The sequence below is a fragment of the Leptinotarsa decemlineata genome, unplaced genomic scaffold (genome assembly GCF_025532065.1).
Source record: "Leptinotarsa decemlineata unplaced genomic scaffold, Ldec_3_MD MMD2_tig00078363_RagTag_RagTag, whole genome shotgun sequence".
NCBI classification, from domain to species: domain Eukaryota; kingdom Metazoa; phylum Arthropoda; class Insecta; order Coleoptera; family Chrysomelidae; genus Leptinotarsa; species Leptinotarsa decemlineata.
The window spans coordinates 1,561,723-1,580,472 of NW_027412728.1; the positions used below are offsets into that span (position 1 = coordinate 1,561,723).

At 33.1% G+C, this 18,750-nt stretch overlaps 1 protein-coding gene and 1 pseudogene across 3 annotated transcripts in view; one reads left to right on the forward strand and one right to left on the reverse strand.

The window, feature by feature from the left end:
* Window positions 1–289: 289 nt before the first annotated feature.
* On the reverse strand, window positions 290–2,084 carry LOC141487096 (zinc finger MYM-type protein 1-like; annotated as a pseudogene).
* Window positions 2,085–15,012: 12,928 nt separating this feature from the next.
* LOC111512688 (uncharacterized) overlaps window positions 15,013–18,750 on the forward strand; it is a 50,011-nt gene continuing 46,273 nt past the window's right edge. Inside the window, exons 1-2 of one of the 3 annotated variants that reach the window (XM_023168833.2) lie at window positions 15,013–15,714; window positions 17,152–18,462. In XM_023168833.2, the coding sequence (XP_023024601.1) occupies window positions 15,396–15,714; window positions 17,152–17,975 (1,143 nt within the window). In that variant the 5' untranslated portion in view covers window positions 15,013–15,395 and the 3' untranslated portion in view covers window positions 17,976–18,462. Of the gene's footprint in view, window positions 15,715–17,151; window positions 18,463–18,750 lie in introns of those variants that run through there. The other 2 variants (XR_012468212.1, XM_074185927.1) reach the window with 2 other exon arrangements.

Consider the following 18,750-nt stretch of genomic DNA (forward strand, 5'->3'; position numbering starts at 1 on the left):
TCCAACTTCATTCGAAATAACGAATGCTACAATGTGCATGAACCATCTGATATTGATAATGATACGGCTCGAGCAGAGAGATCTCGACTTCAGTACTTTACTCAGTTGCCGGGAAAGGGAAAATCGCGAAGAATTTAATCTGAGGGAGCAATTTAAACAATTCTTCAATTCTCTAGAAGGTAGTGTGGAGTGGCAAGAACGTCGCGCCCTCATAACTTGATTTATTTGATGTTTTTGTTTTACGACCTAATGTATTACTATAGCTGTGCACCTTAAAGTATATTGCATAACCAGCGCCGGCTCAACGAAACTTGGCGCCCTAGGCAAAACATTGGAACGACGCCCATAAAAAACACAACAAAAAAATACTAGGTACACCTATTAAAGAGTGACAAAACAAAACTCCGCACAAACAAAACTGCGAATTCTGTACTTTTGAATAACCCGGAAATAGCATATTCAAAGATAAAAAAACATTTTTACTAGGTACTGGCATGGGTTCAGGTAATTAAAGCAAAGCAGATTATAAGTGTATTTTTTAATCAAATAATTAGAGCATAGTCTTGTGACATGATTCTGTTGCTAGGCTGTAGACATTAATTTATGAAAAATGAATTTTTCTTGTCTTCATTCTTGCAAATGTAGAAACCATTTCTTTTAAATCAATTGTTTCAGCAATTTCTTGCTCTATAGATAGAGTCGATAACCCCACAAGCCTTTCTTGAGTCATTGTGGACCGTAGATATGTTTTAATCAGTTTAAGTTTAGAACAACTGCGCTCTCCACTGGCCACAGACACGGGAAGTGTGAGCAATACCCTTATTGCTGTTACTGAATTAGGTACGCTATCTAGAAGCCCATTTGCACAAATATAATTTAAAACTTCTTGTGGCGCAGTGTTATTTGGTACTCTTCTTGCAATAGCTTGTAATTCACTGCATAACTCAGTTGCATCAACATCCTTAGAGTTTCCATCACTAAGAGATTCTTCCAACTTTATGCAGTGTTCCAGAACAACTTTGGAAGTTTTATTTTGCATCTCATGAACGTTGTAGAGAAATCCAAACACATGACTAATATCTAGCACAGCAAAATAAAAATTTATTTTGAACTGGTCTTTCGCATCACATATTGGCTCATCTTCCGCTTCATAGCTTAACTGTCTTTTCTTTTTTCTTAGGCGCACTGGCTTCGTTTCTGATGCGAATGATGCTTCAATATTCATTTCTTCTGATAGTTCTTTAGCTTCTACTAGCATTTTTTCTAATCCCGAATCACTTCTGCAGCTTTCAAGAAATGTTTTCGTTTTTAGAAGAGCATTTGTAACGGTATTGAGGTTAGATTCCTGGGATTGAAGAACTTTGCTAGTCAAATTAATTTCGAACAAAATATTATACCACACGACAAGTGAAGCAACAAACTTAAAATCCGCATTTTTTTAGTAATAGACTGGCACATGACGCAATAGGACTTCCCAACGATGGGTTGAGGCAGAGAAATATACATATATTTTTTCGACCAAGTTGAAAAAGGATGTCGCTGCCAGACAACATTTTGCAGCATCATTCACAACAAGATTTAGCGTGTGTGAACTACAGGGTACAAAAAAAGCACGTGGATTTATATCTAAAATCCTTTTTTTGAACACCACTGTGCTTACCTTTCATGTTACTTCCGTTGTCATACCCTTGCCCACGTAAATTTTCTAATGAGAGAGACATCTCATTTAACTGATCAAGAATTTTTTCAGTTAAGCCAGCACCGGCGGTGTCTGAAAGAGGGACAAATCCTAAAAAATATTCTTTGATTTCACATTTACGTTCATCAGTAATCAATTTGACAATTCGAACGATGATGGTCATTTGTTCAACATGACTAACGTCAGGTGTACAATCTAGAATTATTGAATAATATTTAGCTGAGTTAATATACGCCAGTATTTTCTCCTGGACAGCTTTAGCCAAAACACTGATCAGTTCATTTTGGATATTTTTTCCGAGGTAATGAACATGAATATCTTTGTTACTCGCTTTTCTAAGATGTTCATTCATTATAGGATCAAATAAAGCTAGATATTCAACCATTTTCAAAAAAATTCCATTGCCAGGAGTAAATAGTTTATCATGCGTTCCACGAAAAGGTAAGTTTTGACTTCCTAGAACTCTCACTAAAGCAATCAACCTTTCGAGAACCTGTTGCCAGTATTTTTCCTCGTCCCTTATCAAACGTAAATTTTCCTCATCGATTGTTTTATTAGTCCTCAACCGAAGCTCTAACTCTTTCCACTGTTGGTAGTTTGCTAAATGGCTACTACTTTTCTCGTGATTTGATAATATATATGAAATATTCTTCCAGTCATTCGCACCTTTGTTGCATAGAGCGGATTTTTCATCTGTAGAAAATAGCTTACAACAGAAACAGAACACAGAATCCTTTGAAGCTGAATATTGCAGCCATGAACGAGGCACACGTTCACCATTGACTAGTTTTCTCTTATAATGCACTGTAGAAAACTTTCTTCGCTGGTTATCTAATGGGAACTCGATATTTTTCACTTGATCTGGCCCGTGTTAGACGAGAATTTGCCGCAGATGATCAGTAGAGACATCCCATGTTGCAGGGTCACTGAAGTTTAAAATGAGACAACTTTCTGTCGGAGGATTATTAGTGTCTTCTCCCATATCATCATTTGTACTTTTGCATGGTTGTGGTTGTTTGGTTATTTCACGCTGTTGTGGAGTATTTTCTTTTGCTGAAAATAAAGCGGGACCTTCTGTAGTACAGCTTCCTGTGGTGGGATTGGTTATGTCTTCTTTCATATCATCATTTGTATTGCTGCCTGATGGTTGCTGTTCTTGAAGATTTGGACGAAGATACTTCTTGAACGAGTCTGCTTGCTTTGCTAACGATAATTGTTTCTCTAATTTTCTCTTACGAAATTGTGCTCCAGACATTTTTTTTTTGTCATCTGCCATGTCTCAAGAAATGACTGGAACAGAAAAAAAAGACATTTGTGTAATATCAGTTTCAACAATTATCCGTTATAGCGGATACATCTAGGCGCCATGAGCGCAAAGGCCGAGGTGTCCCGGTGTACCTACAGTTATGTTACTTGTGTTAAGCGAAAAATAAAATTTTTTACCGTGATACAAAAGCGCATTTAATTAAAAAAACCCACCCCGACTACACCGTCCGTTTCATTTAAGCACTGCACTTTTTGGAAGTGGTACGTGTGATAACGTGTGTAACCCATCTAAGTAGGTTCAATTTAAACTCTCTCCACTCAAGATGTAGGATCTAAAGATTTCATAATACTCGCTAAGCGAATACATCTTTCAGATGTCATTACACTCGAAAAATGCATGCCTACTGTATGGACATTAGACATAAATTATATTAATAAAAACTTAATTATTATTCTAAATAAAATAATACCTTCACGAATTACTTACTTGTAGCCTGTAGGTGATTGCAATTATTATTATTCACAATGATAGTCCGAGGAATTCACTTAGCGCATAGAGTTGACGGAGAACACATGAGATAGTTAAGAGTGCGCGGCGGCGACTGGCGCCTGGCGGCGATGGCATGCGTGGGGGGCGGCGGTGGCGCGCTCCGCGAGTTGCGATGCGCGTCGCGCCGCACGTACGATTCGATTGATTGAACCATTTTTTTGATCGATCCGCGTGCTCAGTGGTGAAGCCGCTCGCATTGCTATGCCGCCCTCCAAATACGAGCGCCCTAGGCAGTTGCCTAGTTTGCCTATAAGGGCGGGCCGGCCCTGTGCATAACTTTAACAAAGTTGTAGATTCAATTCCTTCATAACTTTTTTCCAGATTATATCTTTATACTCGGAGTTTCGGTACAGCTCTTTAGTCTGGTCATAAAGAACTGGATATTTTCTAACTTGTTCAATAAGTTCCTCCGGTTTTCAATAAATTGATGGATGTAGCCGTTACTACGTGGTAGGAGATCATAATGAAAAGAGAAATGAAAATTTCTATGTTTTTTACCACTTTTATTTGTAATTAACGTTATTGCAGTTTCGTCCTATATGGACATTCTCAAACTAAAACATAGAAATTTCCATTTCTGTTTCCTCCGGTTATAATGATGTTTTTTAAATATAATTTAAAGAAAACAAAAAACTCAAATATACGCGTCCCGCAGCTAGATAACAAATAGACTGCACGATCGGATCATGATCGGAATGCATGAACGGAGTCGAGTGGGAGCGGGGTTGGCTACGTATCGGAATATCGGAACGATGTGAACTACTTTATTCGTACTAAAGAACCATTTCCCTCTCAGACACTCGTCCGACTGTATGATGGGAGTCGGATATGAAGGGTGTATGACAGGTGTGTCCCGGCCTTTATCTTTATTACAATCTGTTTTATGCAGTATGTGTTTTTTGTTGTATGCAAATGAGAATTGTATGTCTTAGTTTTAGTAATTTGTATGCTGTTAATATAAGTATTTAAAAAACAACTTTCAGTTTGAATAAACATCAAGGTTGGGAACTCCATCCTAAGTCAAATATTTCATCTTACGTGGAGAGTATGGAATACAGTAGAGATCCCCATTTATCCGGATCAATTGGAACCGACGTTGGTTCAGATAATTGAATATCCGGATAATTGAATTTGGCCAATAGAAAAGGCGTATTTAAAAGACAAAAACCCCCGAAAAGGTTTTAGTGACTGAAAAAATGACTTTTATTGAAATCAAACTTGGACAAACTTACTACAAATACTTACAGAAAGCAAGAACTTGGGTTTGTTGCTAGATGCTGATCTGCAATTTCACAAACATATAATAAATTCAGTTTGTCGTAGCTCGTACAGTATCTTACGTCAACTCTATCATAGTAGAGATATTATAACTTCCAAATTGAAGTTGAAACTTTGCCAAATCTTTATATTGTCTAGATTAGCATATTGTGATATAATCTACTGGTGAGAAAATTATCGAAGTGCTTCTACGCTCAATTCGTTTAATTTTCGGACGCTGATTTTTTTAAGCAGACCAGTGCCGGCTGCTACTGACGCAATTTTTGGTACATTTCGTTGATTTCATTACAATAGGACTCCGCTGTGATGGTTTGGCCCTGTTCTAGTGAATCACACAAGCCGCTGACCACCATAAAGTAATCATGGTCTTTTTTTTTGGTGGGTTTTCGCCTTTGGGAAGTGCCTGGGTGGCTCATCGGTGTCCAACCACAGTCCTGAACGTCTCCTGTTGTCATGAAGGATCATCACACGTGAAGATGAGGCTCGCTTGTGTTGCGCAAAGGGAAAGGAAAACAGATTGCAATATTAGCCTGGTCAGATAACCCTTCACAAAGAAGAAGAACTCAGTAAGAAGGACGTTTGCCATCAGCAAACTGTACAGTACAATGTTATACACTGTACAGTTTGAACGATCCTTTTTTTTCTCAAAATAGGCCTCAGTTTCAGCAATGACCTCTCCATTCGAGCGAAATTTCTATCCGGTGAGCATTTTTTTGAGGCGAAATTGAAGGATGTGGGAGCAATCAAAGTTCAATTCATGTAATTTTGCCATTGTTTTGATTGATTCGGGACATGATGCATTGTCTTAATGAAACATTTTTTTCTTTGCCATATGCGGTCGTTTCTTTGCAATTTCGGCCTTTAAATGCTCTAATAAAGCAATATAATAAATATTCACTGTTTGATGGTATTTCGCTTCTCAAGATAGTCGATGAATATTACACCACGCACATTCCAAAACACCGAGCACTTTTCCTTTCCAGCCAATTGTTGTGCTTTCGGGCACTTTGGAAGAGGTTCATCAGTTGCTCTCCACTCAGATGACGATCGTTTTGATTCCGGAGTGAAGTGTCATGTTTCATCCATTGTCACATATCGACGCAAAATTTTCGGTTTGTAATGCTTAAACATGGCCAAACACTGCTCAGAATTACCAAGACGTTCTTTTTTTGGTCGATTGTGTGCTCACGTAGCACCCACCTTGAACAAAACTTTCTCATACTCAAATGCTCATGCAATATAAAGCCAACACTTTTTTTTGATAGCTTTACATTTCAACTAACTCACGCAACTTTACTCTTCGATTATTTAAAACGATATTATGGATTAAGACACGAAATTGTTTTTGATCCATTGTTTTGAAAATAACAAAAATAGTTGTCACTCTTAGCTCAATAACTCACAATGATATTTTAAAAAGGATTTGTGAGCTGACTAAACTTGCTCGTACTACAATTTTTACTGTTGTTAGAGCAGGACATGTCATTGATCATTTTGTAAAACAAAAAAAATAATCATAAGCTCAAGAAGGTTGATAATGCCGACGAAGACGTTATACGCCGAATTGTATATACATGTTACTAATAAAACAAGGTTTCAACTCTAGGAATGGTTCGTAACGAGTTATGGGATTATCCCGATAGTGAATATTAATCTTTGAACACGCTGCGTAATATTTTGCTAGATGCTGACTCCAAGTACAGAAAAATAAATGAAAGAATGTTCATAACGGAGTCATCTCGCATCGTAGCATGGCGGCAGCAGTATTTGCGATAAATTAGGAAATATCGCCAATCAAAACCAGAGATAGTGTCCTTGATGAAACTTGGCCCGAAATACATGATTTTGTTAAATATGAAAAGGCGGATAACGGTAATATGTGCTCTCTAAATGGACCTTGTTCTCGCGGTAAACAGGTTTACATTCTACACACAGGCAGTATAAATAAAACAATAATCTGTTGACTACGATGAAGATATGACCGCCAAGTCTTTTTAAAAATTGATTTAATGAACAACTGCTGCCAAATCTTTCCCCAAATTATTTTACTGTTATAGACAATGCGGCTTATCATTTCCGTCTACATAACAAAAGTTCCTAATATTAACACAAAAAAAAACATTCTTAAATTCTTAAAAATATAGAATTTCCAAAAAAGGCTACGATAAAAATGTTATTGAAAGCTTAAGAAAGCACCGTTATCGTATTGGCTCTGTAGCATCTCTCTGTGATGGCCACTTCTGCGTCACCTGAAATATTATTTACCAAAGCGGGAAACATGGTCAGGAAAACACGAAACCGTAATTTAGTAAAGAGATAATTAAATTTATTGTTTTTAAAATCCTTACCTAGAAGTTTATGGTAATAAATATTCTAGTCAAATGTAAAATGAGGCTGAACATTTGTGAAAATAATTAATTTTAATTTTCCATTGTTTAAACTCAAACATTGATGAAATATTTGTTTTATATGTTACTTTTTGAGACCATAAGATGCTCATCATTTCATTTTATGTTCATTCTAATGAAATGTTTGGAGGTACTTGAAATTTGTAGCAATAATATTTGGTTTCCTTAGTCTTTACCCTGAAAGTTTGAAAAAACATTTTTTTTTTTATTTTTAGTTTTAAAATCAGAATGTTGTCATTTTAGTTATTTTTTATAATTATCATTTCATTTGATTTGTAATGTCATGAATCTCTTAGTTTTATTATTGGTATATAAATAGCATGTAGGTAGTTTGTTGAATAATAGTAAAAATCGAATTTTTCACAGAAATCGATTATTTCATTCTTCCTTCCGAAATCGATTTCTGACAAATCGATCAATATTGAAAAAAGGAAAATCGATTTTTAATGATAGATTCTTTTTTTTTTAATCTCAATGAATAATACCTGGTGTTTTAACCGATTCAGTTCTGTTTTATCAGCTCTTATCAAAAATTAATCAATCCTAAAAATATAACCCCTTCAGCTCTTGTTATTTTGAAAACTGATGAAAATATTACCCAGTAAATAAATGTCACATCATGATTATGAATTCTTACCTATAACAAAGTTATTTCACAGTAAATGAATTTTATATCGTAATTATAAATTTTAACCTAATATTTAAATCAACAGATTTCAGAGTTGAAAGATGAAATGTAAAATATTATTTTTCCACAGAATAATTATTGAAACTCTAACAAATTTCATGAAATTTAGCCCAAAATTATAACAAAAGGGATTACTTTTTAGCGAATTTCAAATATAAAAACAATTCTTCATTCAAAGGTAATTTTATAGTAGTTTCATTACTTTTTTATTCAAAATACTACATTTTTGTTTTAAATATTGCTAATCGTTGAGTAGGTTTTATTAAGGTGAGAAGAACCAAAAATACATCTAAGAACAAAATAGATTGATGTATTCGTAGGTTGGTGTGGTGTTGAGGACCAGTCACGGCTTACCAGTACTCCGTGTGGAATGAAATTCTAGATATGAGCACTTTTCATCTTTCCGGTAACGGTTAGGTTGCCATTTCATCCGATGATACTGCAGGATAAAGCCTATGCTGGGGTCAGCGACGTTCGCTTGGAATTTATTGTACTAGAAATGAACTATTTTTTACACTAGATTCAGATGTAAAGTACTAGATACTTCCGATATATCAATATCACTGTTGCTGACTTCTTCATACTCCTCATAATTTCCCTTGTCACTATTGTGAGTTTTCTAGCCCTAATAATCTATCATTTCCGTACTCTGATTATCACTATTTTCATCCTCATTCGAGATTTCATTAGTTTTTACCTATATAGTAACAATATCTGCAGCTTGGGACTCTTGAGAAAGGCCAGCTTTTAAAATGTTGGTAACATATATGCGAAAAATATATTTGCTCGTTAGGAAAAGTCGCCTGAATACTAAATTTTACCAAATACCTACTTTTCCATCTCTCTTTGAAATAAAAATGATCAACTCTATTTCCAAATTTCCAAAAACAATGAAAACAAAACATCAAAAATCAAATAAGTTGTCATTAGTTTAAGTTTACCGTCAAAATCGATTCTTCTTGTTATATTGTTATAATATGCTATTTTCAGTGTTCTTCAATATTTATGTGAAGTAAAGTAAGTTTATTATTGAGTTACTCATTGATATACTCAAATATGTTTGTAGCAAGCTCAGAGTAATAATGAGACATAGAGTTGCCAGTTGCCATGTCTATACCAATACAATACATTTGTTTTGAAACTGGTATCGTAATATCCTTTTCTATACCACTTAATGGCGAGGGGGCGGGTAATGAGGGGTTATGGAGAGTTTGTTTACATTTGAAGAAAGTTGGACCATAAAACAGTGGCGGTTGGTTCAGTTGATAATCAATTATGATAATGTATTCTGTTTAAATAGTTCTTGCAGGAAATCTGATTTATTGATAATGATTATGGAAATGAGGCCAGTTTTTCTACCTCCTACTAGATGTTTATTCATGTATGGCTTCATAATAGAGCGCGTGGTTTACTGGCTTAAAATACATTTATTTCAAATGATAAATGTTAATTTTAAAAGTAATGAACTTTGCTTCATATAATCAGATGAAGAAATTTGTGAATTATTCTCGGATTTTATAAACAAGCGGTATGGTTTGTGAGGTCCGATATAAAGAATTTTCGATTAGAAATCATGAATATTTATAATTACGATTGAGGTTTGATTTTATTATGTGATTTCTTTCAAAATTAGTATCTAAGGGTCATTGTAGACCGACATTGTTTTTTTTTCAATAATTCCTGCTGACGAATTCTAGAATTACGAAAAATCTATAATGTAAATGAAAAAAACTGTACTGAAAAATGAAAAATATGTTTTTCATATGTGTGCCATGGGTCATATTCATTGTTTGTTTTAAGGTGGTTGACAATGTTTCGTGGTGTATTTCATCAGTTCGGACTAATATAATGTAATTGATTGAAATCCCTGAAAAAAATTAAGAAGATCAACCGAAAATAATAATTTTATTAAACAAAAAAACTGAAATTACAAAATAATAACATACAAGCAACAACCAAAAAAAAATATAAAATTGAAATATTAATAAAAGTTGAAAATTAAAAAATATCATTAACAAAAAGTGAAAAATAAAAATTGAAAGATTCCAAACCAGGTTACGTCACCACGTTTCGATTGTTACTATCCACAATCGTTTTCGGATGATAACTGGACTTATTTCTCCGAAATCCAACTATTTATAGGTCATTCGAGTGCTTTCACCTATCACCTGTTCCCTCTCACCGCTTCATTGGTTTTAGCGGGAGGTGACCGTTTGACGGGAGTTTTTCGCTTCTGTGATCAACAGATAAAAAAGCTTTCTGCTCAATGTTCAGTTTGTATAGTAAATAGTTATTCTTGTGCAACCGGTCTTAAATCTGTTATTGCTCACTTAACAACTAACTCACGTCATATTACAAAGAATATAATTTCAGTCTTGGTTTTTCTTTCTTTGCACGAGGCTTTCGCGTTGCATACAGACAATATTCAACAAGAAATGACGGTTGTCCTTTTTTCAACCATTTATTGGTTGGGATATGTGAAATAATGGAATAATATAAACCTAGTTTCAAAAACTTTATTTATAAGAATAAGATAAAAAAGAATGATAATTAAAAACATCAAAAATATATCCTTTTATAATATCGATCCACAAAGACCCCTAGATACCAATTTTGAATGAAATCATGATTTCTAATCCAAAATTTTTTATATCGGATCTCACAAACCGTACCGCTTGATTATCAAATCTGAGCATAAATCACAAATTTCTTCATCTGATCTTATGAAGCAAAGTTCATTACTTTGGAAATCAACATTTATCATTCTTATGAATTAGTTCATATGAAATAATTTAATTTTAATCCAGTAAACCACGCGCTTTATTATAATGCCAAACATAAATAAAAATCTAGGAGGTGGTAGAAAAACTGGCCTCATTTCCATAACCATTAATAATAAATCAGATTTCCTGTAGGAAGTATTTGAACAGAATACATTTTCACCCGAAATGATTTATTTTATAAATATATACTATCCTTCCGATTATCAACTAAACCAAACGCCATTGTTTTATGGTCCAACTTACTTCCCATTAACCAACAGAGTTATGCTGCATTCAATGTAAGGATGCAAAAAGCCTCTCTGTTGTCTTTTATTACCCTGAGGTAGCAAGTCATTTACAATCGAAATGAGTCATAAATATTCGAAAATACAAACATTTTGAATATTAGACAACACAAACATTTTAAAAACTATCTAAAATATCCTTCAGCCAGAAAAATATACAAAATATCAACCAACCTACAAATGAAAAAAGAAGAAGAAATAGCCAATGAACTAATGTCAAAATTAGGTTGTTGAAGTATATTCATTGACTCAGTAAAAAGAATATTTCATAAGATAGTTTTCACTGTTTTTCAAAACTTGGATCTACTAAGAACTTCAAACTCAAGGGTAAGACGATTATACAAAGTATACTCCAGGCTATTTTTTGAGATTTTGTTATGAATAGATGTCGGCAATGTTATCTGTAATTAGAGTGACTAATGATTCGTATGTCCCTTTTTTGAATCTTAAAAATATCAGCAGCTCCCAGAGAACTACACCATAGCTAATCGGAGAGTGAAAAATAAGTTGTTTTTAGAATATGGGTACTAGTTACTGATTAGTGTGACAGTTTCAAGTCAGGTTACTACCAAAAATATTCTCAATAATTTTACCTCTTTCAAGTCATCATTCACAGTAAGCGCAGAAAAATGCAAATTTTGCGTTTTATTCGTATTTAATTTAAGATTATTCATTGTGAACAAACTTTCTGCCATATCATTCACTTCATTAGAGAATTCATCGTTTTGACTCCTTGAGAGGATAAACGCGGTGACGTCTGGAAACATAACTGATTTATGAGGCTGCTTGAAGTTAGAAATATTTATATATAATGAATAGCAATGGCTCCAGTACTGATCCTTGGGACATCCCATGTTTTAGAAGTTCATATTGAGATACTAGCGGACAGTTAATGAATGAGCAAATTTAGGAATTTAAAATTGATACAAAATTATTAAGTATGAAGAAATAAATGGTATTAGTAAATAACAAAATGAATGGGAATTGATAAGTAAGAGTGCTCTCTTCAGTAAAGCACCCTGTGATATACATGTTGCGTTTTATTATAACACGTCACTATTATCACTGATGTTTTGCCTCTTTCATTATTATTATTTTTAATGATGAAATATAATTTTTATCACTCATTATTCTATTCCCGATAAAGACAAATTAAAAAACAAAAATCATAAAAATGGGTCCAGCCGTTCTTGAGTTCTTCCATTATTATAATTATTTTTATTGATGAAATTTCATTTTCCAATACTTATTTTTCTATTCCCTATGAAGACCAAACCAAAAAGGCAAAAAAAAAACATGAAAATTGGTCCACTTGTTCTTAAAATCTTTTATTATTATTACTCTTTTTAATGATGAAATATCATATTTCAATACTTATTATGCTATTTCCGAAGAAGACAAATGCGAAAACACAAAAATCATAAAAATTGGTCCAGACGTTCTTGAGTTTTTTTACCGAAGTATGCGCTGATCAGGCCATATCCCCCGAAGCCCCGATACATTCGGGAGGGCGCGCCAGCATTATCAACCAACGACCCCTCCCCACACCGTGAGGAAAGTGAGCATTGGGTCCGAAAATCATGTGCCCTGAGCAAGCGCAGTGAGCCAAGAATGACAGCCTTCTGCATCTGTCCGGCTGAGATTTCTGCCTTAGTGCGGCAGACCGGTATGATTTTAAGATTCGAGAGTATTATTATTATTATTATTATTATTATTGTTGATGAAATGTCATATTTCAATACTTATTGAGTTTTTTTTATTATTATCGATGAAATATTATATTTCAATACGTATTTTATTCCTATATGAAATATTTTTAGTTCCAATTTGAAATTTCTAGAATGGAGTCGAAATAAAGTCGAAATTTCTAATTTATAAACTAATCACCGGAGTAATCGACGAATTTGCGAACGGTCTACCGATGTATCGATCAACGGTTGATTTAAAAAAACTTGCTTCAAAATTCAGAGAAAATTACTTTTATTGACAGCAGATGCGATAGCAATTTGTATTTCATTACTCATTATCAACGGAACTTCAAATTATCAGTCCAAAGGGCAAGGGAGCTAGGCTCCAACTTGTTAGAAATTAAGACGACGTGCAGGAACTTCAAATTTTTTCGTTACTAATACTATCTGCAGAAACTTTCAAAGTCAGAATTTCTAAGAAACAATAAATGAAATTATGTGACCAGTCTGCGCGTCCTTACTATCATTTCCGCCAAAAGTTATTTGCTCTCTCTATTAGAAAGCCAAAAAACTTTCTTTCCCAAAAAATTAATCACTCCTAAAAATATAACCCCTTCAATTCTCTATTAGATCTAAATACATCGAGCATAGATAACGAATAACTTTTGGAGGAAATTACTTAATCTGAGTGTCAACAAAACACAACTTCTCCTCGATGTATTTTTATTGGGCAGGAAGTGACAGATCTGGAATAAAACGCACCTATGGCGGTGTGTAATGAATTTACAACGTTTTCTTCTTCTATTCGACTTTGACATTTTGACACTGATTTATTATTCAAAATAATTTTCTTTTATTAACTGAGTAATTTTCAAAAATTCAAATAAAATATGTATATGAATAATAAAACATGCAGAAAACAACATATTTGAGATTATCCATCCAGGGGTGCTTCTTATCCGAGACAACAATTTTGTTTGTGCTACCTACAACTAAACAAGAAAAGAAGAAGTAGAATGACATAATTTCTCTTCACTTTAGACAAGAGAAGAGAGCTCTTCACAAAGTATTGACAAAATGCAACGATTATGGACGTATGGACGTATATCCATAATCGTTGGACAAAATGAACCTTTTTCCTGAAGTACGAAATGTCACTCACTAGCAGCGCTAGTAGTTCGGTAGGGATAAACACTACCTAATCGTCATATAAACATATGGTAAAGTACAATTAAAAAAGAATATTTTTAACAGAAGAAAATGTTTCTGGAGCAAAACTAAAATTTGCAACTGTAAATGATGAGAATTTTGTAACATTAAAACGTTGTCTTGCATGCCGTAATTTAAAAGTAACTGGAAAAAAATTAGTATACGGACTTTAGTAAACGAGGAGCGGTAGATTCAAACTGTAATAAAAGAAATTTAAAATAATTATGAATTTCAGACTTATTTCCGAGTGAAATATGAATCAAATATAGATGGTAATGAAATAAATTTAATCAAATATAATGAGTATAATTTAATGAATGATTGAGGTTATATCTCATTCTAATCAATGGTAATTAACTATGAAAAATTTACCTCGAAGCATGTATCCATTTTTTGCATCTAACCTCATTATTATGAGGTTTTATAAATTGTATAAAAACACGTTTTCTTCCGGATATCCATTATCCGACGTACAATTTGCAAAACAGCAATACTTTGTTGACATTATACTAACACAAATTTTTTTTTATCAGATTTATATTTTCAAATAATAAATTGATATTACGTAAATAAAACTGTTTTACATGTGAATAGTTTATTGTTTGTCCCTACTACTAGTGCTGCCTCTCGTGACACGTTTGCTGTACTATTCTCAGGAAAAAGGCTAATTGAATTAAAACAACACCTTAACATTCCGCTGGATATTAAAATAGATAAAAAAAACTTTAGACCCCACATGAAACAAATAATGAATACATCATTTTACACACAATGGAAACATGAAATTCAAAACAAAGGAAAAATGTATTTTAGGGTCCAACCTGACTATCCAACAAAACCATGGTACACCAAAAATACCAAATATGGACAGAAGACACATAACAAGTATCATTAGAATGAGAACAGGACACTGCAGTTGTAAACAACATTTATATCGCATAGGGGTCAGTGATAGTTCAAACTGTGAATGCGGACAAATAAAGACAATAAATCATATCTTTTTAGAATGCCCAATCAACAGTATCCCCGGACAAGATTTATATCAAAAATTTATTAACAACGGAATACAAGCACTGTTCGATATGTTTACAGTACTTAGGAATTTAAATTTAAAAATTATTAAGGACATAACACAATTTATGGTACACAATCAAATTGAAGTATAAAAGAAACAAAAGGTAATTGTATCGTTTAAAGACAAACCCTTGTATCATTCACCCTTGTATGTGTCTTTCGTCTAAATTTCTATCTGTGATATGTGAAAATACTAACAAACCTACACCGACTACAACAGACAAAAGACAAAGCAAAAAATAACAAAGAGAGCAAAAGAAGAAGAAAGTGACACAATAAGGAAGCAGTCTGCATAAAGCAGGACAACTACAACCCCGGACGAAGCTATTGTTACATAAGTGACGTGTAACAGAAGGAGAACTGGCCAAATGCGCCTCCTCGGAAGCAAGGGCCAACCAAACAGAGAGAGAGAGAATTAAAACAAAGAATTCGTCGTTGAAAACAAATCCTCTTTGTTCATGTTCAAAAATGACTACTGATGATTATGGAAGAATTATTAAGAGAGAGCTTGAATCTGTTGGGAATGAAATGGTTTTGGAAACAAATATCATGAAATGTGAAACAAGTGAAACTGAAATGGTCCCTGAATCTATGTTTGGTATCGAAATGGGTACTCATAACCTGGAAGAAAAATATGATATAGATCAGATTAAAAATGAAAGTGTCATGGATGTTTACCATGAACCCAAATCAGAAAAATGTGTAGAAGAAATAGGTGAAGGCCCTCAAAATAAGTTCCTTTATGTACAGGATGAAGATATGACTCATGATTCAAAAAACACCACAGGTACTGTAGTTTGATGAAGGTTTTTTTGCATTCAATAATTTTCCAATCATGTTCGATTGCTGACCTATTTATTTTGTAGAAATTCATGTTATAGGTACTGAGAATATAGAAGTAGTAGAATATAGCAAACTGAATTTACTTGAGAATTGTTTAACAAAGTGAAACCAGTGGTAAGAAATTAAAAACTTGGTAGAAATCAGGCAAAAGTTATCTTCTTCATCCTATATTCAATTTGATTGCTGAGTTTTGGTTACTATGATATCCACTCTGGAATGAACACTCCTGTAACTTTTATGGTTTTTGATTCCTCTATAAAAAAATATCGTTGTTCGAATGTATGCAGCCTGCAAAATTGAACATTCACCTTATTTTTTTAATAGACCTCATATTCTCTCTGTTATTTATACTTGTGTATTGAAAAATAGTAGAATATCTACAAAGGTATCTTCCTCTGATCTGCATTCCTTTGAGGAAGATACAACTATTGATCAGCTCGGTGACTCCAGTTCTAAATTTGATGTATATGGTACATCCAGTTGTATAAAAGGTTCTAACATTGTTGACAGATTCAGATTCAAACATTTCCTGATGATGCTAACTTGTTTAGCAAAACACACACCGTGAGTTATAATGCTTTAGTTATAATGTTGAGAATAGCAATTTTCCATGACATAAGTTCTCTTAAAACCTTTATATTATGTATTCTGTAAGTAGTTATAAGATTCTTGAAAAATAAGTGTTTCATGTTGGTTGATATATGTCAAAAGGGTCAATGTAAGAAAAATATATTAAGCGTAGTGATAATAGAAGAATTACAAGGAAAGAAACTTGGAGTATCTTTCTCATTTTCAACAAACAGTTGATATCTAAAGAAAAGTAGTTATTTCATTACATAATATGTGAAAAAGGCTTTCATTAGATTGATTTTATGCCAGAAATTCCAATTCTACCTATCCATCAAAATAGTCAAAAATATGTTACAAAAAATCTCCTCAGTGGAAATCATTCATTTCCCCTTGAATTTTTTTACAATTAATTTTTAGATTTCCAATTTTTCATTCATGAAACCTCAAGAAAGAAAAAATATTATGAATAAATATACTTTGATATATTATTAATTTGTTTGATTATTTGGATTAAAAAGTTTGTTTAATTATATATTGGAATCTTTATGATCAGTAAATATTTTGTGTATATAAATATACATTTCCTCATTTCATGAAAAGTTGAAAAAAATTTGATTTATATAAATTTATGGTCGTTTCCAGACACATTACAGAACAATCAATAACTTTGTTTCACAAACTCATTAGTGGTTATAATCTATTTGGATAGTAGACCCAACAGGTTCCTCCTTTTTGGGAGTAAAATCGACAGTTAAAAATGAATATTATTTTCAAACAAATAATTTTGTATAAATTTGTAATTTTTTCACAGATTTGGGGTATGTTATTGTTAAAATAGAGGATGAAACAGTCATCGAGAAGAAAGAAGAGAGCTTCAAAGATGAGAAGTCATCAGTGTTATGTCAAAAGGAGTTTGGCACTACAAAAGATCATATTGTGAAACCTTATCAGTGCAAAATCTGCTTGAAGTCATTTATTCAAAATAGTAGTTTGAAAACACATGAAAGAACTCATACTGGAAAAAAATCATTTCAGTGTAAAATATGCTTGAAGTCATTTTTTCAGAGTGCTAATTTGAAAACACATGAAAGAACACATACTGGTGAAAAGCCATTTCAGTGTAAAATCTGCTTGAAGTTATTTTTTCAGAGTGCTCATTTGAAATCACATGAAAGAACCCATACTGGTGAAACACCATTTCAGTGTAAAATCTGCTTGAAGTTATTCACTCAAAGTAGTAATTTGAAAACACATGAAAAAACTCATACAGGAAAAAAATCATTTCAGTGTAAAATCTGCTCGAAGTCATTTCTTCACAGTGCTAATTTGAAATCACATGAAAGAACCCATACTGGTGAAAAGCCATTTCAGTGTAAAATCTGTTCGAAGTCATTCACTCAAAGTAGTAGTTTGAAAAAACATGAAAGAACTCATACTGGAAAAAAATCATTTCAGTGTAAAATCTGCTCAAAGTCATTTTTACAGAGTGGTAATTTGAAATCTCATGAAAGAACCCATACTGGTGAAAAGCCATTTCAGTGTAAAATCTGCTTGAAGTCATTTAATCGAAGTAGTAATTTGAAAACTCATGAAAAACACATTCATAATGCTTGTTTTATGCAGAACATATACTGAGAAAAACCATTTCTAATGAAGTCTTCGAAAACAGTACCGTTTACAATTATTCAATAGCAAGTACATTATAACTAAATAATTATACTTGAATTATGAAAGTATAAAACATAAAACGGATCGAACTAAAAGTGTTAAATTTTTCAGAGAGATTAATTTTTGGGAACAACAGGGTTTGGCTTTATACTTACTTCTCCATCTTTATACAAAAAATATAGGAATCCTACAAATACATTTGGAAGAAAAAGTCTTCTCAAAACAACTGACCTGTACATTTGTTAATAAAAATTTGTTCTTTCAATAATAAAGTATACATTGTTTGAATTACTAATATTGTCAGTTAATTTTTCCCCATATTCGAAGTTGGATGTAGCCTTTAGTACGTGGTAGTAGTTCATGAAAAATGAGAAATAAAACTTTGTTTTTTTGCCCCTTGTATTTGTAGCTAACGTTACTGCAGTTTAATCGTATAAAAACATTTTCAAACGAATACATAGTTTCTCTTCATCATATTTTGAATATAAAGGCAGGTCTGAAAAAGCTGTCGCATTCGTGCTGATTGCACGAAGGTCAGTCTTTTTGAAACCTAACTACACCGTGTACCTTTTTGAGATTGTTTCCCCTCTATGTTCTACTCCGGAATGAGGCAGGAGGCTAATACTTTTGGCTAAAGGCCTTTCAACTATCCTGAAATGGTGCGGGACTTGCTCAATTAATGAGCCATCAAAAACAAAAAGAAGATTCAGATTAGGCTTATATTAAAAAGACAAATAAAAAG